Source organism: Euleptes europaea, chromosome 14, assembly GCF_029931775.1.
Source record: "Euleptes europaea isolate rEulEur1 chromosome 14, rEulEur1.hap1, whole genome shotgun sequence".
Classification (NCBI taxonomy): Eukaryota; Metazoa; Chordata; class Lepidosauria; order Squamata; family Sphaerodactylidae; genus Euleptes; species Euleptes europaea.
In genome coordinates, this window is record NC_079325.1 from 50,083,088 (window position 1) to 50,108,796 (window position 25,709).

The 25,709-nt window shown below is 45.9% G+C and overlaps 1 protein-coding gene across 1 annotated transcript in view; it reads left to right on the top strand.

The window, feature by feature from the left end:
• The window catches only part of NUP214 (nucleoporin 214), a 101,218-nt gene that overhangs the window by 3,379 nt on the left and 72,130 nt on the right, over positions 1-25,709 (top strand). The window contains exons 2-14 of the mRNA XM_056860159.1: positions 314-509; positions 2,260-2,411; positions 3,268-3,472; positions 4,386-4,456; positions 5,707-5,770; positions 7,078-7,181; positions 7,808-7,914; positions 10,899-10,965; positions 11,209-11,335; positions 13,625-13,786; positions 20,822-21,281; positions 22,198-22,358; positions 23,739-23,824. Of these exons, the coding sequence (XP_056716137.1) occupies positions 314-509; positions 2,260-2,411; positions 3,268-3,472; positions 4,386-4,456; positions 5,707-5,770; positions 7,078-7,181; positions 7,808-7,914; positions 10,899-10,965; positions 11,209-11,335; positions 13,625-13,786; positions 20,822-21,281; positions 22,198-22,358; positions 23,739-23,824 (1,962 nt within the window). The remainder of the gene's footprint in view (positions 1-313; positions 510-2,259; positions 2,412-3,267; positions 3,473-4,385; positions 4,457-5,706; positions 5,771-7,077; positions 7,182-7,807; positions 7,915-10,898; positions 10,966-11,208; positions 11,336-13,624; positions 13,787-20,821; positions 21,282-22,197; positions 22,359-23,738; positions 23,825-25,709) is intronic.

The window sequence follows — 25,709 nt, forward strand, 5'->3', positions numbered from 1 at the left end:
CTGAATATTTCTCATTACTCAGAAGTAGCTTTCATGCTATAGAGCGGTATAACCCATGAAAGTTTGTATGAACTCCTTGTGACCTCTGTGCTACTACTAAATGTTGCATGACCAATCTTTATTTCACCGGTAAAAACTAGATTTTCTTTGTAAATTTAATCCATCTGGAATTTAAGAAACATAAGGATGGGTTTGGCTATGTAGGCTTTTCAGAGCATCAAGGCAAATTCTGTGGCACATCAACATAACTTGCGGTGCATTTACAACTGACCTTTTGAAGAACAAATTTTTAATATTTTTGGCTATACCACAGGATTTTCAATTCAGAGCCCTGAAGAAAGTCCGGATCTTTGATGCCCCAGATGAGCTTCCCAAAGACCGTTCCAGTCTTCTTGTCGTATCAAACAAATATGGATTAGTCTTTGTTGGCCGTGGAACCGAGGTGCAGGTCTTTCAGACGAAAGACCTTCTTCTGCAGAATGAACCAGGGGAGTCTCCCAATAAAATTGGTAAGTTTTTCTTCACATTTGTGTAGGCCAGTAAAGAGAAGGCTGTGTGGTTTCTGCTGCGACTGTCTCCTGCGAACCTTAGCGCAACGAGGCCCACTTGCTGATTTGATTTATATATACTTAGCATGTATCAGTCAATGGAGCATGGGGTCATGCTCTTCAAACTGTTAAATCTAGAGACCCATGTTTAACCTCCAACCTGGAACCCCCTTTCAGATTTTCATTGGTGCCTAAACTTTGACGTTACATTTACAACACGATTTTGTGAACAGGTTGCAACATTTGTTTGCTGCTTTGTTACCCATATGGAATGTAAGGCAGCTTATGTTCTATCAACAAAAACAATAAAATAAAATCTAGAATTTCTTTGGTAAAATTTCCATTTAAAGTGGGAGAGTATCATAAAACCAGGGCAGATTAAGTTAAAAGTCCAGATTCCTAAGCATGTTTTCATATAGACTTCCTCCAATCCCCTTTATCGCACCCCCTGTCCAATGTCAAAAGGTTTAAAACTGAAATTCTATGTGCCTTACTTAGAAATAAGCTTCTTTGAACACACATGAACACATGAAGTTGCCTTATACTGAATCAGACTCTTGGTCCATCAAAGTCAGTATAGTCTACTCAGACAGGCAGTGGCTTTCCAGGGTTTCAGGCTGAGGTCTTTCACATCACCTACTTGCCTAGTCCCTTTAACTGAAGATGCCGGGAATTGAACCTGGGACCTTTTGCATGCCAAGCAGATGCTCTATCACTGAGCCACGGTCCCTCCCCAGACTGACTTTACTGTTAATGCCTCTTGGGTCACCGAGGTCCACAGTGGGTTTGCTGCTCATCTGTCACTTCCTAGCAGCCAACTACAAAATGCAGTCCTACTATACTGCATCCAGCACCGTTATTCTTGTCCCTGGAAGGCTTATGCAAGAGGGACTGGTACTGTGATTAGTTGGGGGGTTTGCTTCAGACAGGGGTTTCTTAAGACATATTCCTGAGCTATGATTTGTTGCTGAGTGAATAAATTTTGTTCTCTTATATGCTCTGCTGCCCCTCTCTATCCTCTCCTTGTGGTGTCAAATTATGACACCCCCCAAAAAAGACCTGCTGAGAAATGAATGTATTCCAGGAGGCATGCATTGTTGAGAGTCAGTTGAAGGAGGAGGCTGGTAAGGTTGTTCAAGCCCCTGAGAACTTAGAGAATCCTGGAGGGGAGATTTTGGAAGTGGAGTGCCAGATTGTTCTCTCTTCACAACTTTGCAATGAAATTTTAATTCAACGTTTAATTCATAAACAAACATTGAGCGGATTAATAATATAATGTAAGGACCGGACCAAAATCTGTGCAGTCTAATATTTAATTTCCAACGCTAGCCAGCTGGGTGCCCCATGAAAGCCTTAAGTAGAACACAGTGGTAAAGGCCATCCCCCGTTGTGCATTCTCAATACTTGGAGATAAACTCCCTTCAAACATGGGAGGTTTCATTGAGCAACCATAGTTAATTGCTGATTAGCTGTTTGTGATTATGCCTATACAAGCTCAAGAGCTGCTAGAATCCCTAACAGGTTTGCTTACAGTTCTGTATTGCTTTGTCTTTGAATGGATACCAATAATCCATCAGACACACATACCCTGATCTCACCTGGTAGGCCACAACCCCAGCTTGGCAGAGAGTTGGGGGTTATGCTTGAATAACGGGATTAGAGAGTCTCTTCAAAATTATCTACTACTTTATTCTCTGGGTTTGTTTTACAGTGGAGAATGTCCAGAGTGTTCTTGTCCCCATGAAGTTTCCAGTGCATCACTTGGCGCTCAGTTGTGATAACCTCATCATTTCCATCTGCATGGCCTCCAGTGACTGCGGGTCCTTCATTGGCTTTTTTGATGTCCGTACCTTTGCTAATCAGGTGAAATGGGCTGTCTGCGGATCTTAACTTATCCTTGTAGCTGAGTGGTAAAGCATGCACTCTGTTCCTAGCAGGTCCCCAGTTCAATCCATGGCAATTTAACTTCAAAGGATTTCAAGTAGCATGGCTGGAAGAGACCTCTGCTTTGGATTACGGATGCTCGCTGCTAGTTGGAGTAGGCTTTGCTGGCCTAGAGCCAGCATGCTCTGGAGATTAATGTGTTGGAGTACGATTGGGGAGACCGTAGCTCAAATCCCCACTCAGCCCTGAAGGGATCAATAGTCGGTCATTCTTTCACACAGCGTAACCCATCACTCAAGGTGGTTGTGAGGATAAAATGGAAGTGGGTGAACTTACAAAACAGATAAAAGAAAGCATTTCTTCACACAACGCATAGTTAAATGGCGGAACTCCCTGCCCCAGGATGTGGTGATGGCTGCCAACTTGGAAGGCTTTAAGAGGGGAGTGAACATGTTTATGGAGGAGAGGGCTATCCATGGCTACTAGTCAAAATGGATACTAGTCATGATGCATACTTATTCTCTCCAGGACCAGAGGAGCATGCCTATTATATTAGGTGCTGTAGAACACAGGCAGGATAATGCTGCTGCTGTCATCTTGTTTGTGGGCTTCCTGGAGGCACCTGATTGGCCACTGTGTGAACAGACTGCTGGACATGATGGTCCTTGGTCTAACCCAGCTTGGCCTTTCTCTTGTTCTTATGTACTTACACTGTCCTGGGCTCCTGGGAATAATGACAGAATAGAAATGTAGATAGGTGGATAGATGTGCTGGTAGGCTGCAAGAGGAGGCAGGCTTTGGCTGGAGTCTGATGGGAATGTGTGCTTCCTTCGAGCAGGCTAAGCAGAAGCGTCCCATTGCTTTTCATAAGCTGCCCAAAGAAGCAGGCAGCATGGCTCTGGTCAGCGACCTGAAGTGGAACCCTGTGAACCCTTCCATGCTGGCCCTCTGTGTCTCTGACGGCAGCGTCTGCGTCCTGCAGGTCACAGACATTGTGAAGGTGCACGCTGCCCTTCCTGCCTCAGTGGGTGCAACATCAGGTGGGTAGCCGGGTTTTTGTTTGGCGTAGACACCTGTTGAATAAAGGGCTGCTTTAAAAAAAAGTATACCTCCCCTGCAAAAAATATGTGGAAGTGGTATGCTTCATTCAGTTGTCTGTGACAGAAAACTGTCATCCGCAGCAGTTTCCTGGTGTGTGTGTGTGTATGTATAGAAGAAAAAAGAAGGGAATAAAACCTAGCCTAGAAAACAGAAGCTGGGTACCCAAGGTTGGGTGGGATAAATAAAATATATAGACAATGAAAATATTTGTTTAAGGCGCTATGAATATCAGGCCAGGCATGTATATAGGTTGTCAAAAAAATAGTCTCTCCCTATTAAGAAGCCAATTGTATAAATCTTAAAAGAGATGTTTGGAATTACTTACATAATATATTACCAGTTATACAAACATCTGGTAAGATTGTCTCAAGTTGTTATACTGTAAAACATAATTAAACAACAGGTTGGCAAACTCAATTCATTATTAATCTATCTGGAATAATTACTTTTATATGTATCTTAAATGTACCAATGTATAATCCACTTACCTGGGCTGTATGTGTCTCCCAAATCTGTTTCTGTGTTACATGTGAAACGGTCACAAGAGCTCAGCCCCAAACCCTGGTGAGCTTTTTCCTGTCACAGTGGACAGCACTGAGCTAGATGCCCCAATGGGTCACTCTTTATTGGGGAGCTTCATATTTTCACAGTGTTGGGGGTGAAGATTGGCCAGCCCACTGTATCAGGCACCTGAGAGGTCTGTTGCCCCACCTTTTCTTGCTGACCATGACATTTGAACGCAAAGTTGAAGAGTGCTCTTAAGGGGAATCCATCCCAACACCACGACTGGCTTGTTGTCATCACTCTTGCCAGCTGCCAGGGCTAAAAAAACCACTCTTGTTTTTCTCCTAGTGTGCTGGAGCCCCAAAGGGAAGCAGCTGGCTGTGGGCAAGCTGAATGGCACTGTGGTCCAGTATCTGCCTGTAAGTATCTGTCTGCAATGAACCACTTCCCTTTTGTCCCAGTCATGTTTAAGGGAGTGGAGCATTGGGCATCCAGCTGGCAAAAATTAAACTCATACATCAAACAATATAAATATGAGAAAAAATTTAAAACAACAAAACCGTAATAACCACAGTTGTCTAGAATTATTAAAACCCAGAAATGGCGCACAAATTCTAGTTACGACCTTTCAAGGGCTACATGATCTGGATTCAAGTTATTTGGATAGGATAGGGAGCCTTCCTGCTCCCACGTAAACCTGCCTGATTACGGCCTCTTCATCTGAAGTTATACTCCATGCAACCCCTTAGATGATATAAGGTGGATGTCCCTGCAAGCTACAGTCACAGGACACAGGCATAGTGGCACATGCAATCAGTTTCTGGCACTAGGTAAAAATGTGTTTCAGTACCCAGACTTGAAAACAAGTGTATATGCATCCAGGGCAAAATGCTGTATGGCAGAACTCTAACCTTGGTTTGCTGTATATCCTGTGAGCCAGGAAGTCTCTAGTTGAAATCTCACATGTGCCATGAGCTCCCTTGTTGGCTCCCCCCCCCCCGTCAAGTCATACGAGACTTGTTTGTAAACGTCTAGGTAACTAGATAATTGCCTTTTCTAGATCAGTCCCCCTTAAAGCTAGAGCAAATTCGTTATTAACCGTTACAGATGTTGCTACAACATCTAAAGGCATTGATCCACACATAGGGGATGCAGTTAAAAGAACATTTTAAAAAAAATAGTATATGGAAATTGGTTCTTGTAGGTTATCCGGGCTGTGTAACCGTGGTCTTGGAATTTTCTTTCCTGACGTTTCGCCAGCAGCTGTGGCAGTCATCTTCAGAGTAGTAACACTGAAGGACAGTGTCTCTCAGTGTCAAGTGTGTAGGAAGAGTCAGAGAGGGGTTGGGTTTGAGCTGAGTACTGTCCTGCAGACGTAATGTGCTAATCATTGTCCTGTAAGTATCAAGATAATGTATTAATGAGAGTGTGGTATGTTAATATGGAAGCATTGTATCCTGGAATGATCTGGTAATGTGTGAAATCCAAAGCTAATCTGCATGGCTATTGTTGACTGTAGTCTGGAGGTTTTTCAGGGCAGGAAGCCAAGCCTTATGGAAAATTCATAAAACTAGGATGCATTGCATAGGTCCATTATTGTTTTGTGATAAAACTTGCATTGGCAATTGTAGGTTGCAGGGTACTCTAAGCACTCCATTCTGTGTTTCAGAACCTGCAGGAAAAGAAAACCATTCCCTGCCCCCCATTCTATGAGGCTGATAATCCTGTTAAAGGTATGGTATTTCTTCAGCTTTGGGCTTGTAGGAGACTGGCTGGTCATGCTTTGTAGGTGAATTGAGTCATATAACTTATCCATTAAATACACCAAACTGTAGGCGTATCCCAGAATGCAGCTGATGCGTATGCCATGTTGCGAGAACCCTACCAGGTGTTCTGCTTGGATTCTTTGTTCACGCAAATGAGAACACCTGAGTAGCCTTGCTGCAGTCAGTCCAACACTCTCTGATGATCCAGGAAATGGAATCATGAGAAAGAAGATGGTAATTGGAGCGTGAAGGCATCAGTACTATATAGGGAGTGGAGTCCTGTGAATCTGTTTTGCTAATAGCAGTGCTTTCTACTGGAGCAAGGAGCTTTCTGCCTACGTTCTTGCACCGGAGGAGAGCACCGCCGTTAGCAGAAAAAAATTGTAGGATTGAGGCCAGAGTCCCTTAATTACACTGGGCATTATAATAGTCACAGTTTGTGGCTCACATTAATTTTTAATCTCTGGTACATTTTAGTGCTAGAGTGTTTTCTTTAAAAAAAAAAATAACCCTATGGTTTCATAGTGGAAGTTGTAATACTTTTCATTTTAATGGACAAAACCTCTTAGTGGTGAAGGGTATCTTATTGAGCTTTAGTCCTCTTCCCACTCACTTCGTAAGTGAGGCTATGTAAATTACACAGAGGTGGAGAGAGGTTAAGACGCAGACAACCCAGGGTTTATGTACAGACCAGGGTTGTTCCTTAGTCTGGTAGGCTAACCACAGTTTGTTGCATACACCCCAGTATAAAACTTGTTTTATTATGACACCTGAAGTAGTATTGTTAGCTTCATTTAATAGTTTGCCTTTCTCACTGGGGCTCAAGGCAGATTAAAATATTCACTCAGCCAGCAAGCAAGTTACAAAATATGATAAAAACTTTTAAATCTAACGCAAAGATTTCAGTTCAAAAAGAATCATGGATTGGGACTGGGTGGATTAGCAGTATGACAAAGACTATTCAGTCAGTCAGCTGATACAGCACAGTAGTACAGCACAGTTGCAGATCAGGTTGCTCATCTGTTGCCAGTGCTCCTTAGACTAGAGGATGGGAAGGATAAAAATGTACTAAATGAATATATTGTTGCAAACCAGGCTGAATTCAAGGGCAGTGTCTGTAATTTGTGGTCATTGCTTTCCATTTTGTCTTGTCTTTTGGAGGTACGCAGGCTGGGTAGGAATGTTTTCTAGTGTTGTAGGTGCCCTTGTGCTTATGTGCAGTTTGTAAGTGGTCAACTCTCTAAAGTGCGTGTTCTGTTTGCTCTTCTTTCCAGTCCTGGATGTGTTGTGGGTTGGCACTTACGTCTTCACGATTGTGTATGCGGCTGCAGACGGGACCTTGGAGACTCCCCCTGAAGTGGTGATGGTTGTGCTTCCGGTACATGTTGCAGAGATACAAAAGAACTCGTACAGAACAAGGTGGACGCCAAACTCCCCTGGACACCCACAGTCACACTAGTGTTAGGGAGACGTGGGTCCAAATCCTCATTCTACCATGACGCTCACAGGATGACTTTGGGCCGGCTAGTCCTTCTCAGCCTAACATCCCTCACATGGTTGTCACGAGGATGCTGCTCCAAGCTCCTTGCAGGAAGGGAAAAAAAATACAAATTCATCATTGGGTTATATGGCATTTTTACAGCAATTTTAATAACGTGTATCTTGGGACTGTACTGCTATTAGCCTGTGGCGCGTCTGTCAAGTTTGTGAGGAGCCCTTTAAATTCAGCATCCTGTTGGAGCCAGCCTGGTGTAGTAATTAAGATTAAGAGCAGTGGTTTGGAATGGTGGACTCTAATCTGGAGGACCGGGTTTGATTCCCCACTCATCCACATGAAGCTAGCTGAGTGACCTTGGGCTCTCTTAGAGCTCTCAGCCCTACCTACCTCACAGGGTGTCTGTTGTGGGGAGGGGAAGGAAAGATGAATGTAAGCCGGTTTGAGTCTTCGTTAAGTGGTAGAGAAAGTCGGCATATAAAAACCTGCTCTTCTTTCCGCCCATCCAGAAAAAAGAAGAAAAAAGACCAGAGAGGTTTGTCAACTTCATGGAACCCTGTTACAGCAGCTGCACCGAGAGACAACATCACTACTTCCTTAACTATGTTGAGGACTGGTAAGTCATGAAATGATGCTCCTCATCTCCTGCCAAAGTATGCCTGTGTAACATTCTGATATTCTGGGTGTAATGCTCCGTCAGTTTTGGGCAGCTTACTCTTCATTGCATGATGGAGGACCAGTTAACTCCAGGCCATGGTCATGGTCACCTTTTCCTGCACTGCCCAGATAGCGTGTGTTTTTGGGTTGGGAGGGCATGTTGATGGAGCAGAGGGAGGATTCTTTTTTTCCCTTTTAAACGGTTTTATTGTTAGAAAATACAAAGAAAAACAACATCACATTTAAACATGAAAAAACAAAACAATACATACATTACATAGACCAAGAAAAAAACTAGAAACAAGACTACAAAGACCAAAGAGAGAAGCCCTGCATGAACTTCATTTGCTAACCCCAATGGGGACACCGATACATTCAATTAAATTCTCTGCTCATTAAGACATAAAATATTGGTTTACCTAATTAAATTACTTATATTACAGTCAGAGGTTTTCCCGAAATAAAGTAGCAAATTACCCCCACACCTTATTGAATTCTTCCTTCACCTTACAACCTTGAATTACTCTGATATTAGAAGTAATTTTTTCTGATCTGCTTTCATTGCTACATAGAGCTATAAGAGGCTGCCACACTGTTGTGGTGTAACAGGGCCCAGTCTTACACAAGGGGATTTGAATGTATGAGGCCAAAGCTAGGATCTGGCAAAGGTATAAATTTAATCTCCGTGATCTCATCAACCGATGAAGCTGCTTTATTCTCAGGCCATGGGTCTGTCTAGCACAATATTGCCTATTTTTGATTGGTGATGCCTCTTTGGGATCTGTTCAGGCCTTTCCCCACATTTGCTACCTGTGACCTCTGCATGCACCACCCAAGAACTAAGTATAGTAACCTTCTCTAAGTCAGTCCAGAGTACTATCTACTTCCGCTCTGGCAGTGGTTCTCTGTTGTCTCAGGCAGAGAGAGAGAGATCTTTCCCTTTGTGTCAGACAGAGAAAGATCCTTCCCTTTGAAATGGAGATGGCAGAAATGAAACCTGGGACCTTCTCTGGGCAAAGCATGCGCTCTTCCATGTAACAGTGGCCCTTTATGAAAGTCCTCGAAGTCTCCAGGGAAATTCATGCTCTACATTTTGAACTCTGGTGTGGAAAGGAGCCAAGTTTAAATGAAAGTACATCAGTTGTGAACAACACATTGTGTGTTCACAGGGTCAGCTTTCCCCCATGGTAAGCATAGAAGCAAGTCTGGGAAAGCAGCATGCCCTTGGTTATGCAACTTAGCCACAGACACATTGGTACTGTTTGGTATGGCACCTGCTTGTGCCTGTTACCATTTAAAATTGTGTGTCTTGACTATATTCATGTATAAATTGTGGCCTAATTAAGCCCAGCTTGCTGGGGGTAAAGGGAAGATGACTGGGGAAGGCACTGGCAAACCACCCCGTAAACAAAGTCTGCCTTGGAAACGTGGGGATGTGACGTCACCCCATGGGTCAGGAATGACCCGGTGCTTGCACAGGGGACCTTTACCTTTTTAATTAAGCCCAAGTTAGTTGTGATGGCTGAACGCAGAGAGTGACAAACCACGGTTTGCGGCTGGTTTGTTAGCCACGGTTTATAGTGATTGTGGTTTTTGAGTAGCACTACTCTGCTTGTCTACAAGGACAGGGAAGCTGTCCTTGCTGGGAGGCAGGGAAGAGAGAGAGAAGAAACAAACAAACCAGAGTTTGTTGGTTCTTGTGGGTTATCCAGGCTGTGTAACCGTGGTCTTGGTATTTTCTTTCCTGACGTTTCGCCAGCAGCTGTGGCAGGCATCTTCAGAGGAGTAACACTGAAGGACAGTGTTACTCCTCTGAAGATGCCTGCCACAGCTGCTGGCGAAACGTCAGGAAAGAAAATACCAAGACCACGGTTACACAGCCCGGATAACCCACAAGAACTAATGAACTCTGACCGTGAAAGCCTTTGACAAAACCAGAGTTTATATAAAACTTGGATTTGTTACTTAACATCTCATTGGCCATCCAGAGCTTACTGTACAAACCACAGGTGTGAAGTGACCCTAGAAGGAAGCAACATGAAGCAGCTAAATCTGTCAGAGTGGATGAAAACGTGAAGATGGATCAGTCACAACCAGAAAGACTCATGGAAGGCAGAACATTGTGTCACAGGATGATTAGGCAACCTTCTTAGAGAGAGATCTAATGCAGTTGTAAGGCTGGTTCCCATGCTCACCTTTCCACTGTGCCTGCAAGGTAGTTGTGTGAGTTTGTATGCACATGTACAGGATCTGGTTGGCATCAGCTTGATGTGCACCATCTCCCCCTTTCTTTCATAAAGATTGCAAAATCAATCTTCTGGGCCGGAGTGACTGGGAAGGGATGGGTGCTTTCTCCGAATGCTAGGATGGCCATGTCCAAGCTGCAGAGTGAATGCTTTGCATGCAGAAGGTCCTGGCTCTTCAAGAGTTGCTACCAGTCAGAGCAGAGTTAGATAGCCCAACTTTATATAAAGTAGGTTCGTGCAATAATTCCTCAGCTAGGTGAGCATGAAGCAGCCCATCCTTGCCTTTTTGGGCTATATGAACTGTTCTCAAAGAGCAGTTGGGATTTTGTGCCCTCCCTCATCTCCCTATGGAACCCCCCCCCCCAAATTTTGGAAACTAGAGGGACAAGACTAGTCAGGGTGTACCTTTTATGTCTTATGGAGTGTTCCCCAATCAACTTGCCCAGTACAAAGCTTCAATCCTTTTGAATCTTTTTGCAGTCTTTCAACAAAAGGTCTGTAATGTATGCCGGGAAAGGCAACAGGTTAATATTATTTTTTCAGTGTATTCTTCCCTTTGCGTTAAGTCTTGCTGGAGTTAAAACATGTTCTGTGAAGCTTGAATGGGACACAACAGTAATTCTGCTTGGAGCAAACCTGAATAGAATCCTCAGCTCATGACTTGCACTTAACGCTGTCTTTCCCCTTGTATTTAAAGGGATCTGGTCCTAGCAGCTTCTGCCGCTTCCACAGAAGTCAGTATCCTCTCAAGGCAAGGAGACCAGGTAACTCGAGAGGGGAGGCCTTATTAATCTGCAAAGGAGAATCTTGTGGAATCTTAAAGGGATGATGGGTTGCGGCATAAACTTCCAGAGATGGGGTGGGAGGGCACCAACATTGCAAAGGACCTCTAAAGAGCTGAATGGGTGGCCAGGTCACCGTGGGCTGTCCTGAAATTGGCTACCTTATACTGAAGATGCTGCAGGTAGCCACGGAATGAGCCAAATGACATTTCCTTTCCTTTGCAGAACAACTGGGAGCTGTGGGTTCTGGAAGACTCCAGCCGGGCAGAGCTTCCTGTAACGGACAAGAGCGATGACACCTTGCCTGTGGGTGTGGCCATAGATTACACCAGCAGCACACCCATAGCTATTAGTAAGTTCTCCTGCCAAGCTACCAGTGGAGCTCTTTGGAGGGAGATTGACAGCCCATTCCTGACCTGAAAAGACAAAAGTCCTTTAAAGGCCAGGGAAGGACTGTGCCAGCGTAAGTGGCTTGACTGCCGGCAGCCGTGCCACTTACGCTGTCCAGGTTGGTACGGACACCGGTGGGGGGATCCAGACACCGGTCTGCTGGCACTGCAGCGCCGCCCGGGGATGCTGGCTGGACCTTCCCCCAGCGTCCCATTGGCACAAAACCCTGCACCAGCGTCCCGGGGGGCATCCCTGGGGCGCGCCAGGGGGAGGGGCTGTCTCCTTTACCCTGGGTACGCCAGCTTTTTGCTAGCGCAGCATTGCTGTTCTCAGTGGAGCAAAATGCCCCATTTAAAAAAACAAAAAGGCTTTGAAACGCTTTTTAAAGCCTTTTGAAGGCCTGGGAATGGCTTTGGAGATACCTCGGGCGCACCGTCCTCGGCCGCCGAAGGCTCAGGAATGGGCTGCTTGTGGTGATATGAACAGCTGTCCTGTCTGGAAGCGTCTCCCCACTTGTAGACTCCATTCCTGCTAGGATTTTTTAAAAAATCTATGAAAAACCAAATACTTAAGTCTGGTCTACGCATGCATCCAACTAAAGTAGCAGAATACATAAGTGGTAAAATCAAGCGAATAATTTAAGTCTGTAGGTGAGGGATTACTGGGGTTGTTGTTTTTTTAATGCACCCTTACATTAAAAATTCTCTATATTAAAAAAAAAAAAGCAGCACCTTGGGGAGAAGTTCTAGGCTGGCCCTTTGTGTGGTGTGCTAGTTTTCACTTAGAGGGAACACCAAAGAAATTCTGTCACTGCATTTCTGCCTTATCTTGGTATGTATGAAGACCAAGGTTCAGAATTAAATGATCTGTGCCCAGATTTATGCCAGTGATGCTCACTTCTGTAAAGCATTCAGCTCGTCCTCTGCTGAAGCAAAACCAAAGTGTTGTTGTAGTTGTGTGTTTTCTCCCTGGGAGCCAGTGTGGTGTAGTGGTTAAGAGTGGAGGACTCTAATCTGGAGAACCGGGTTTAATTCCCAGTTTGAGGAAATGCCAAATGAAACAAAAAAAAGTCTTCACCTGCTGGTGGAAGATGGCAACAAAAGGGGAGAGATGAATCTTCCTGGGGAGAAAGTTCCAAAGCTTTGGTGCCACAACCGAGAAGTTCCTATCCTGGGTTGCTGCCGGCCTAATCTCAGAAGGCGAGGGCACCCAAAGCAGGGCCTCCAAAATTGTCCATAGTGGTCATGTAGGTTCATAAGGGTCTTTCAGTTATGTTTGTCCCAAACCATACAGGGCTTTGAAGGACACGACCAGGACCTTGAATTGTCCCCAGAAGCAAATTGGGAGCCAGTGTAGGTGGGCCAGGACTAGAGTGATACGGTCCCTAAGACCCACTCCAGTCAACATCCTAGCTGCAGCATTCTGTACTAATTGAAGTTGCCAAACTCTTCTCAAGGGCAGCCCCACATAGAGTGTGAGGCAGTAATCTAATCTAGCTGTAACCGGGGCATGCACCACAGTGGCCAGATCTTTTATGCCCAGGAATGCCTGCAGCTGGCTAACCAATCAAAGCTGGTAAAAAGCACTCCTGGCCATAGCTGCCATCTGCTTATCCAGCAGGAGGACCGGGTTCAGGAGCACCCCCAGACTACCGACCTGTATGTATGCATGTGCATCAGGAGAGGAGTGCAAGGCTGGCAACGCATGGCCTGTAACATGGCTTCCTTGTCTCTTACCGAAACTGTCTTCGTGGCTGGTTTATGAGAGAGAATGAATGAATCGTTGATTTGCATATAGCCTTAGGCCATTACAAACATATCAACAATGCCACAAATGCATAGTAAAAGGAAAAATACTAGGTTAATAAAATGCTAGAATTAATAAATATACATAATGAAACTATGCTAAATTGATGCATACAGAGTGATTGTATCGTATAGGACCTCCCTGCATTCTCTGGCGGCAAAACAAATATGGTCCAATATGGCTGCTAAGATTGCTGAACCTTCGAGTTGATTTTAATGGTTGCTAGGTGTCATTGGCCAATTGGGACTCCGCTGCAATTTTTAGTCATTATTGCTCTGTCATGAGGATCTTTTAACAAAATACTAATTTCTTAACACTGGGACAAGTGTTTAGGCCAGAAACCAACCTGGCAAGAAATTTCGCCCTGGGTTCCACATATACAGGGCATTCAAGGTGGCTAGTTTATGAGTGAGGGTCCTGATGGGTTTCTGTGGCATTCTTGCAGGTGAGGAGAAGACCATGGACCCAGCTCCAGCCCTGCTGCTGCTCTCAACCGACGGAGTGTTGTGCCCCTTTTATATGGTCAATCAAAACCCCGGTGTCAGATCGCTCCTCGTGACACCAGAGCTTTTGCCCATGGAAGGGGACAGAACCCCAAAATTGCCAGGTAGGTGCATGAAAATTGGTTCAATTTTTTTGTGGATATTTTGGGTGTTGATTTATTCATTCCCTTCATTTATTTATTTATTTATTTTTAATTTCTTCAATGGACAACCAACAGTAGATAATATACATAAACTAAAAACAGATAGTCGCAAAATCACATAAAATACTTTACAGCTCTACATCAGCAACTCCTCCTCACTTAACCAAAGCTATATCTCCTTAAGGTCCCGCAGAGCCTGTAAGACACAGCTGTTCTGCCAGGCCTATAGTTGAGGGCAGCTGCAGGCCTCCCTATCCCTCCCGCCCCGTCTTATTATATGCTGCGAATCCATCTGAGGGGTGGCCGGCCTGATTGCTCAGTCAAGTCAGTAGAAAGTGGAGCACCCTCTTGGACTTGCTTGTTTTAACTGGAATGTTACCGCTTTTATTGTTTTAAATTTTGATAACTGATGTGTACTGGAGTGTGTATTTTAAATGATGTGACCTGCCCTGAGCCAGGCCTTCGTCGGGGAGGGCAGGCAAGAAATTGGGAAAAGAAATAAAGTGCCAGCTTCTCCAAATGGACTTGCACTGACCACGCTGCACAATCCCATGCGCATTATAATGAGCCAGGGTTTGGGTGGAAAATCTGTCACTGTAAGTCGCTCTACGTAGTGCTGCCCCTGAGACTGATCCAGAAAATACAGCTGGTACAGAATGCGGCTCATATTCAGCCAGTGCTCCCAACAACTGTGGAGTACCAGATCAAGTTCAAGGTGCTGGTTTTGACCTTTAAAGCCTTACATGGTCTGGGACCATCATATCTTCGGGACCGTCTCTCCTGGTACACCCGCCCCCAGAGCATTATGCTGTCTGAGTGCAGGCGACAGGCAAAAGCAAAGGTCTTTAGAAACATGCTTGGGGTGCTCTGACTATGGTATACCTTCTTAAGCAATACGCTGTTTTCTTCTGTGGCTGCTCTTTTGTTTGTTCAATGGCTTTACATTAGACCTCTTTTAGTTCTAGTTTGCATCTCTTAGAAAGCTGCTCTTCACAGTATTGATTCGCCAAATGAAAAGGCAGGGTACGAATATTTAATAAAAATAAATATATAAACACGATGAATGTGCACACTAAAATATTTTTATTCAAATATTTTGTACCATGCCTTGAGTTTATGTATATAAAACAAATACAATCTGTGTTTGTATTCAAGAGAATGTTAGTTACACACACACACACACACTATCCACATAGCGCTGGATCCCACAGATCCATTGCCCCAATGATTTTGCTTTCCCCCGTTATGAGGCATCTGTGGAATGAATTTGTGGCATCCAACCCAGATGCCTTTCAAATGCTGTTACCAGTGCCGAGCTCTGAGGATAGCGCAGGCTAGGAATGTAAAGTAATCTAACACATACCTAGCAGGGAGATGGTTTTGATTCCGCAAGTTGGGCCTCTGAGATTCCGCCTGCCCAAAGGCCAAGCCCCGATCGATACTACAATTTCCCAAGTCGGCCTGATTTAATTGAACTTGGAATTGACAGCAAAAGGGTCTCCTGCTTCCTCCATTGATTTTGGCAGGGATTGTGTCAGCCTACATGAAGTGTCCTGCCAATATAAATGCCTTCTAGTGCTGGCAGGAGGAAGAACTTGCACCGAATGAAACTGTCCCCATATTGAACAGGAGGGATACTTATGCAGACAGAAAGTCAAAAGAGCTTTGCAGTAAACCCTCCGGTATGGGTAATTCACAGGTGCTATGGAGGTAAAAAATAATGTTATTTTTGCCCCCTTAGGGCCATGAGGCAGACATAATCCTTTTTATTATTAACTCAGTGATGTTAGTTACACAACACCATTGCAATGAGCTCTCCTTGGGGCTACCCTTGAAGAATGTTCAGAAGCTACAGCTAATGCAGATTGCTGCAGCTTGATTGCTGGTTAGGGCCAGCTACCAGAAGCATATGACCCCGATACTACAGCAATTACACAGGCTACTGATCCGCTCCCGAGCCCAATTCAGAGTGTTGATTTTGTCTTCTAAAGCCCCTGGCTTGGGACTGGTGTATCTGAAGGACCGTCTTCTCCCATATAAGCCTGCCCAGGGATTAAAATCACAGAGACTGGCCCTCCTGACTGTCCCACCATTTAAAGAAGCTCTCCTGGTGGGCACACGAGAGAGGGCCTTTTTGGTGGCAGCCCCAGGGAGATACACCTGAACACAATTTTATTTAGGACTGCATTTTACTAATTTAGTCTTTATTCATTGGCAGTCCTAACTGAAATTTTATATTGTAGTCTTATGGGTTTTTAAAATCATTTTTAACTTCTAAATGATGTTTACTCATCCTAAGCCTTCAGTATAGGGTATGCCGAAGAGAAATTAAATGGAGACAGTGCATTTTCAGCAATGCCGGATGCACACTCCAAGTTTTAAGGTTTTAGGCTGGGTGTTTAGGACCTGCTGAGCTGAATAATGTACCTCCAGTTTATAACTGATACAGTGCCACTGCCAGATGTGGTACCTTATATTTTGGCAAAAGTATCTCCCTACCCTCAAGAAAACTGCCATCTAAATCTTAAAATCAGCACTGTGCACATTTTTAAAAAAATCCAAGTCCAAAATTCAGCACCAACCAAGGTAACCCCCAGATCCCAGGACCTCTGTAAATTAAGCCAACCTGCACAACTCTTGTTCTGCTATCAACAGAAGGAACAAGGACTGATATGGGGCCCTGCAGCCCAGAATCATTTAGAGTAGAGTTGGAAGGGGCCATACAGACCATCTAGTCCAACCCCCTGCTTAATGCAGGATCATCTTAGAGCATCCCTGACAAGTGCTTGTTCAGCCTCTGCTTAAAGACAGCCAGGGAGGTCTCAGCCTCCTACAAATGAAAAGCCTGGAAGATGCATCTTGCAACATATCCTTTGACTCTTCCAATGTTTCTACAAAACATACAACCCCTCTGTCCTTTTTGTGTTTTCCAGTACCATAATTTTTTTTTAAGCTTTAAAAAAATTTCAGCAATGGTTTACAAATTATATGCTCCTTGCTGTCAGATGGTAACGTGCCCCCTATAAAAATCAGGCTGCAGCGGAATACAAAACAGAACATTCTAGAAATATCTGGATACTGAAAGACATGAAAGGGAAAGAAGTTAACCTCTTCTAGTGACCCCGGGGGAATGATCTGCTGACAACAATCTACTGGTGGTCCCCTCAGAATGTGTGGCTGTCCTTTTTGGCCCTGGCTCCAGCCTTGTGGAATGTTCTGTCCAGTGACACCAGAAAAAAAGAGGAGGGAGAAACGTCCGGTCATTCTACTTAAATTCACAAGTCACACTGTACACAATGACAATCATAGCATACACATTTTGACTGGGCTAATGCTGAAATAAGCTAACAGTCAGATTTCTGTGCCTTCCCCAACATCATTCAGAGACTGTATGTTTGCCAGCAGTGCGCAAAATTCCCCATTCATACTCCAGGTTGCATTCGCAACAGGGTAATATATGACATGTGTAGTATGATGTATGAATGCCGTGGATTGATTCAGTCAAGGAAGCCACGGCCCTCAGTTTGCAGGACCTGAGCAAGGCTGTTACCGATAGGACATTTTGGCGGTCATTAATTCGTAGTGTTGGCATAATTCGGAAGCGACTTGAAGGCACTCATCACGCACACATTAATGTAATAAATGCTTAAATCTAGGCCATCCAAATTCTGCATCAAGAAAAACTAAGTTCTGACTTGTGCTTTGTACAGGCTGAGGAAATGTCCATAATGCATCCTGCAGCATTTGGTATTTTGTGGAATGTTATATTTGGTTTCCTAATTGTGCCGAGAAGCTAGAAAGGGCACTGAATCCCTGCCCTCAGCTAATGGATGGGTTCAGCAGCTTTGCTAGCTCCTGAGATTTCTCATTTTGAAGCAATTCTTTGCATCCATTACAAACGGGGGTGGGGTGTATTTTTTTAAGCAGAGATTCTCAGGAAGCTAAATGCTGTGCTTCACTCTGTGCTCTGCTTCCCCCCCCCTCCAAAAAAAACATAGAGGCCTTAAATCCTCCTGCCACCCAGTTTAGTTCTTTCTCGTCAAAATTCTTACATGGATTTTAAAAATAAATCTGTGCTACATTTTTGCTGGGGTATGACATTCAAGGCAGGTTACAAAGTTCATTAAAAGGAAAAAAAACATCATTAGAAGAGGGGGAAATAAGCAGTTTGGTGGTGGAAAGTGCTGAAGTTGCTGCCAACTTATGGTGAGCCTGTATGGTTTTCAAGGCAAGAGAGGAAGAAAGGTCGTTTGTCATTGCCTGCTTCTGCACAGTGACCCCAGACTTCCTTGGTGGTCTCCCATCCAAGTATTAACCAGGGCCGATCCTGCTTAGCTTCTGAGATCTCACGAGATCAGGCTAGCCTGGGCCATCCAGATCAGGGCAATAAGCAATTCAAACCACCATAAAAAACCGAGCAGGCTAGTACCCCAAATTCCAGCTGCAGCATCAGTTAGCCTGCAGATAACATCAGTATGACAGGGGTGGGAATTTATCACTGAAAGCTTCATGCATTGCCTTAAACATGATAGTGATGGTTCCAAGCAGACCTTTCTTGGGAGGGCATTCATAAACGAGGCTTTACCAGAAAGCTATCCTAGTGTCTGGTATATACCTGCCTAACCAGTGGTGGGTACTTGTCGAGATGGACCTCTGACTAGGGCTGTCAAAAAAAAAAAAATTCGGTACAGTTCGGATTCGGCCGAATTTGGCCCTTGTGGGTTCGGTTCGTGCCAAAGTCCGAACTCCCCCACTTCGGATCCGTTCAATTCGGCGGGAATTCAAAGTTTGGAAAAAAATTCGGCCGAATAAAGCCATTAAAAACACAATCGCGCCTTTCCGCGGCTCTGGGGGGGGACATTTTTGGGGTTAGAGGTCCCAAACTTTCGGCAGAGCTTCAAAGGACGTTTATTGAAAGACTCCCCAAGTTTTGTAAAGATTGGGTCAGGGGGGGCTGAGATATGGGCCCTGAAAGGGATCCCCCCCACCCTTAATGTGCATCTCTCAGCAGAGCTTGCCGCCCACGCACAAAGCTCCCAGCCCCGACAACAGCTGAGAAATTTGCAAAACAACACAACCTTGTTAAACAACACCTTTGCAACACACAACTGAAACCTCCCCCCTCAAACCAGGGACCGAGAGACTCGAGGGGGAACACACACCCCAGGCAGAACCGACGAAAGCCCCCTTTGGCTTCCCCCCCACCCACAGAAACTGCTCCCTCCCCCCCCACACACACAGACTCTGCTTTCCCCCACACACACACACATACACAGGAGAAAAATTATAGATTAAAGCCCCCAAAGGGGTCTTACTGTGGCTGTCTTCTGTTCCATCAAGAGGGGCTGAAGAGGACTTCTAAATAATCCAAGATGATTCCAATTAGGCACGGAACGTTTTGCTCTGGAGATGCACAGGATCGGCTGATCCATTCATCCCAATAGGGGAAAGGGGAAAGCCCATATTTCGGGACCCCCTGACCCAATGTTCACAAAACTTGGGGGGTATCTTAAGAACACTGGTCTGAAACTCCGCTCAAAGTTTGGGATCTGCACCCCCAAAAATGCGCCCCCAGCAGCCATGGAAAGAGAAAGGGGGGGGGAGGTGATATTTCTGTCCCCACTGAACCCATCTTTACAAAACTTGGGTAGTATCTTAAGAATAATTGACTGAAGCTATGCTAAAAGTTTGGGGCTATATCCCCAAAAAAGTGCCCCCTGCAGCCACATAAATGGAAAAAGGGGGGAGGGAAAAGGGGGAGAGCCCATATCTCGAGACCCCCTGACCCAATGTTTACAAAACTTGGGGGGTATCTTAAGAACACTGGTCTGAAACTCCGCTCAAAGTTTGGGATCTGTATCCCCAAAAATGCGCCCCCTGCAGCCATGGAAAGAAAAAGGGGGGGAGCCCATATCTCGGGACCCCCTGACCCAATGTTTACAAAACTTGGGGGGTACCTTAAGCTTCATCTGAAGCTCCAGTGAAAGTTTTGTGTCTATACCCCAAAAAAGACGCCCCCTGCAGCCACAGAAAGGAGCGAATGTGCACAAGCACCCCCCCACACACACACACGAGGATTTCGCTCTCTCTCTCTCTCTCCCTGGGCGGGCCGCACATCAGCTGATTCCTCCAGTACTCAATCCTGACTGATTGGCCAGAAGAAGACCCAGCTTGCCCACCGATTGGCCGGGGAAGGAGAATGCTGCTTACTGACGGTTATGCTGCTTACTGACCGCCGAATTTGCTGAATTTATTCGCGAACTCGCTGAATTCAGCCCCCCCGGTTGCCCGCCAGTTTTGAGTTCGGTTCCTCCCGAACTAAAAACCACCGAATCAGGGGAAATTCGGCTGATTTTCAGTTCTGGCCGAACCGAATTGACAGCCCTACCTCTGACGGCTCAGTTGGCAGGCATATTTGTGTGAAAAGAGGCAGCCTGTTGGGTTCCCTGGTCCCAAGGCCAACACTGGCTCTAGCATCCCTTGCATAGCATCATGGCCCAGCTAAATCAGATGCACACTTCACTTCCTTGCCCATGTTGCATCTGCTCTGCTTCAGCTTAATGCTCCGCTTCAGCTTCAAGCCAGCATGGTGTAGTGGTTAAGAGCGGTGGTTTGGAGCGGTGGAGTCTAATCTGCAGAATCGGGTTTGATTCCACACTCCTTCACCTGAGCGGTGGACGCTAATCTGGTTAACCGGGTTGGTTTCCCCACTCCTCCACATGAAGTCAGCTGGGTGACCTTGGGCCAGTCACAGTTCTCTGAACTCTCTTAGCCCCTCCTGCCTCACAAGGTGTCTGTTGTGGGGAGGGGAAGGGAAGGCGATTGTAAGCCGGTTTGATTCTTAATTGGTAGAGAATGTCGGCATATAAAAACCAACTCTTCTTCACAAGTCTCTTGGCACCCAATGTCATGCTAACTGCATGTGTTCTGCTTAGATTCATGGTCCTGTCATCTTGGCATAACCTAAATTTGCCTCTCTTGTTTTCTCTCCTCCAGGAAGTACTACTCCTTCATCGACAACTCCTTTTTCTCCTCCCAAGGTCGAAGCGGCCCCAGCAGGAGCTGTTGTCCTCGCCCCAGCCGTCTCTTCAGCCACTAGCAGCGGGGTGCCCGCTTTCTCTTTTGCATCCTCGGCTTTAAAACCAACTGGGCCGGCTCCTAACGCCCCCCTGCAGTATCCCTTCCCGTCGGAGACCTCCAAGCATTCATCTTGTCCCAGCCTGAGCGGAGCAGCTGGGTTCTCTTTCACGTCTGCCTCCTCCACCAAAGCAGCCTCAAATCCACCCCCGTCAGCCAATCTGGCTCCGGCCTCTGCCAGCTCTTTCTCTTTTGGCTCGGTGTCTTTTAAAGCTGGTGCGGATGGCTCAACCGGGATTCCTCTCGCCGCCTCCCCCGTTGGGCCGAAGCAAAGTTTTTCCTCTGTGGCTTCCTCTGTCAAGGTTAACCTCGCCGAGAAGTAAGTTTCCTTTGACCAACTTTGACCGAAGTTGGCTTTGCACAGTGCAGCAGCTAACAGGCTGAGTTCTTGATCAGGACATCCCCAGTTCAAATCTTCCCTTTCTTCAACTCACAGCGTAGTGTTAGACAAGCCACTCTGCCACCTCCTGTCCCTCCAGTCTGCAATACAAGGCTGATACTGATCTACTTTACAGGGTTATAAGGATTGCAAGAAAAGAACATTAAATTGTGGAACTCCCTGCCCCAGGAAGTGGTGATGGCTGCCAGCTTGGAAGGCTTTAAGAGGGGAGTGGCCATGTTCATGAAAAAGAGGGGAGTTGATGGCTACTAGTAAAAATAGCTACTAGTCATGATGCATACCTATTCTCTCCAGGATCAGAGGAGCATGCCTATTATATTGGTTGCTGTGGAACACAGGCAGGATACTGCTGCTGCAGTCATCTTGTTTGTGGGCTTCCTAGAGGCACCTGGTTGGTCACTGTGTGAACAGACTGCTGGACTTGATTGGCCTTGGTCTGATCCAGCATGGCCTTTCTTATGTTCTTAACATGCGTGCAGTGCTTTGGAACACTTGAAAGGGCTATATCAGTATTAAGTATTTGCTGTGGTGGCACTTTAAAACCAGGGTGCCCTGCTCAGCTCTGCTTCTCAGTCGAGGGGAGTGTTGATGGTCCCTGGTGGTGGTAGTTTGGGGTCTTTGGAGGATGAAGGAGAATACAGGATGAGAGCTGTTAGCCCTATGTGAAGGAACCTCAGTGAGAAGGAAGGTTCATTCATGTTACTTTAAATGCTGCTTGTGAGCTGCTCTGGAGACCACGTTGGATGTAGCGGTGGGATAGAAGTGTCTTAAATATTAGGAAACTCCCCAGACCTAGAGAGTGACGTGTGTCTTGTTTGGATTTCCCCCCCTCCAGGTTCACAGCTGTGGAATCTTCCACTCCCTCTGCCGGCAGTGGCCAAGGCTCCCCCATGTTTTCCTTCACCCCGAAGCCTGTGGGGCCTGTAAGCCAGTCCACTCCCTTCTCTGCTGCTCCTTCATCCTCAGTCAAGGCTTCGACCCCTGTGTCTGCTGCAGGTACGGCCCTTCCTTCCTTTCTCTCACCTGTTTCCCCTCCTGTCGAAGCTGAGAATGGGGTTTCCTTGAGGCTTAGGGTTGAATCCCTCTTCTTTTAAAAATTAATGTTATTCAAACGTTCTCCATACATAAATGGCGGCGGAGAGGTGGAAAGTGTTGTCAAGTCACAGCCGATTTATGGTGGCCCTGTAGGGTTTCCAAGACAAGCGACGTTCAGAGGCAGTTCGCCATCACCTGCCTCTGTGTCGTGACCCTGGCCTTCCTTGGTGGTCTCCCAACCCTGCTTAGCTTCTGAGATCTGACGAGATCGGGCTAGCCTGGGCCATCCAGGCCAGGGTGTACATTAATGACCCTGTATAAAATAACAAAAACATATTTTACTTGGATGGAAACTGCTATGTCTCCTTGGCCCCAATCATAGGAAACAAACTTGAATGAGGTGGTCTTAAAACACGCGGGTGAGCTGAAATTAAGTGTGATGCACAATAAAAAGGGCATTTTCTTCCTGTTCTATAATGCTAAAAACGTGTGGCCATCCAGTAAATTTGATAAGCAGTAGATTCATGGCAGAGAAAAAGGAAGTATTTCTCCACATAATAGATTAATTTTGTGGCATTCACTGCCACATGGTGTAGGGATGGCCACCAGCTTGGATGGTTTTAAAAGGGGCTAAAGTGAAATCATGGAAGGGTAGTCCCATCAGTGGCAGTTAGCCCTTGGCTACCGATGGCCTGCGTCTTCCGCATGGGCTTGAGCCTCAGCCCTTTATAGCGAAAATAACTGCCCGTTGGTTGATGGGGAGGGGATCGGAACTTATCGGGGAAAGCGAGATCCCTCTAAACAGACTCTCAGCTTCCATGCAGACTTCTAGGTAAATAAAAATATGTCCTGCACTATCCTACTTCTGGTAAATTTTCCTTCCACTGTCGCATTAGTATTTGTGAGTTTGCCTGTTAGAAGAAGAAGAGTTGGTTTTTATATGCTGACTCTCTACCACTTAAGGAAGAATCAAACTGTCTTACAATCACCTTTCCTTCCCCTCCCCACAGCAGACCCCCTGTGAGGTAGGTGGGGCTGAGAGAGGTGTGACTAGCCCAAGGACACCCAGCTGGCTTCATGTGTAGGAGTGGGGAAACCAACCCGGTTCACCAGATTAGCGTCTGCCACTCATGTGAAGGAGTGGGGAATCAAACTCTGTTCTCCAGATTAGAGCCCACTGCTCCAAACCACCGCTCTTAACCACTATATCACACTGGTGTTAATATGCTAGGGTGTCTTTCTACTGTGTGGCAGCTGAGTCCCCCCCCCCCCCGAAGCTTCTCTCATTGGAGAACTTTTTGCTATCACTCATGCAGTGTGATTGTTTCTTTTCCACACCAGCAGCGCGTCCCGCTCAGGGTGCTTCGGCTGTTCCTGGGCTTCAGAAAGCAGCCAAGATTTCTCCATCAAAGCCAAGCTCTTCACAGGTAAGGAGAACTTGTGCAGTCTGTCTCCTTGAGTGGAAACCCCCCCAGTACGAAGCAAGGTTGTGTGCATTTTGAGAGGCGGCAGGCCTTTCACAGCTGTGGCTTCTTCACATGAACAGACATGAAGCTGCCTTATACCGAATCAGACCCTTGGTCCATCAAAGTCAGTACTGTCTACTCAGACCGGCAGCGGCTCTCCAGGGTCTCAGGCAGAGGTCTTTCACATAATCTACTTGCCTAGTCCCTTGAACTGGAGATGCCAGGGATTGAACCTGGGACCTTCTGCATGCCAGAAGAGCCACAGCCTCTCCCTCCTCCATTGTCACGCTGTGGTGAAAGGTATGCTAGCTGGAATTCTTTGGCTAGAGTTGGAGTCGTGTCCTCTACCAAAACAAGGCCTAATCTGAGCTGCTGCAAGGATCCCTCCCCATCTCAGTGTGTGTGTGTGTGTGTGTGTGTGTGTGTGTGTATACTTGGAGGTATTCCATCTGCACTTTCTTGCTCTCCCCGTCTTTCTCATCCAGTTGAGGCTTTGTACCTTGCTCCCTGAATGAAATGGCAACCGAGAGGCACTTTGAGGAGGGCACTTCTGGTTCTCTGGGGTCTCTTCCATTGGGAATGAAGGAACGAGGCAAGCCACCCGTCCTTTGATTGGCTGTGAGGTGGTCTTTTGAGTAAATCTGGGTTCTTTTGTGCCATTTCCTCCATCAGCAGCCAAGTCCTTTGCTTCTGGAGCGCCCGTGCTGTCGTCTGAGGCTTGGGCTACATGACCCAGTCAGTTGTGTGTGTGACACTTCTCTCTAATTTTTTTTGGGAGGGGGTCATTGCCTGGAGTTGAAAAGCAACTGGGAGTAGAGGGGAAACGCTGCTCAACCCGTTCCCATCCTGCTGCTGCTTATTCAGTGCCCCCCAGTTAACCCCCAGAATGATACAGAGTCCCTTCAACTTTTTGCCCCAGTTAGGTAAGACAGCATCTTTGGGAGAGGGCTTTGAGCAGGCAGACTGCAAGAAGGGAAATGGTTAAACAAACCTCCCCCCCACCCACTCCTGATTGCAACCTCTGCTGAAACCGAGGGAGAGAATCACACAATTAGTTTATTGCGTATGCATTGTGCATACTTCCCTGGCGATGATATTCAGGAGAATTTTGCTGCAATTGGAATGCCTGCCTCCTAAGGTGCAGGTCCATCTCATGCTCTGTCGCATTGTATTCCATGTTTTTGGGCTGTATTAGATTTATGGGGAGATTTGGGCCTTTATTGCTCGATGTTTTAATTATCTATTGTAAGCTGCCGAGGCAGGATATAAATTAGTTAATAAAATAAGTAATATGCTTGCTGGATCGGGGCTTGTGTAACGCGTCTAGGGTTTGCCTTGGCTAGCTTGGGCCATCAGCTCTGAGATAACAATCCGCAAATAAGGGACTTCATGGACCCAGCTGCATTCCTTTGCTGATGATCTGTGCTCATTCATAGGTCACTGTTGGGTCGTGTAGAATGTGAGAATCCACCCAACCAACAACCCTGTCGTTATTTTGCATCAGGGCTAAAAAAAAACGAGTTAGAGGCCAGATGCAAGTTTGTTTATTTATTTATGAAAACTTCTTATATCCTGCCTTTCCAAGTGGATCAGGGCGGCTTACAATAATAGTTAAATACATTTCCAGTTAAATCCAAGAATAAAACAGCAAACCCCAAACACCAAGAGGCTGAATCCGGAATTCTCCATCATGAAAATGCCAGTTTAATGTCAGTTGTTCCCCAGTCCCCGCTTCCTGATGAACACTACCAGCACCCCCCTTTGTGTTGTTTTGGCCCTGAACCTGATAGAAATATGTGAAGTATCCTGGGGGTGCTGTAGGCTGAGTGTTGGATACTCTAGAGGG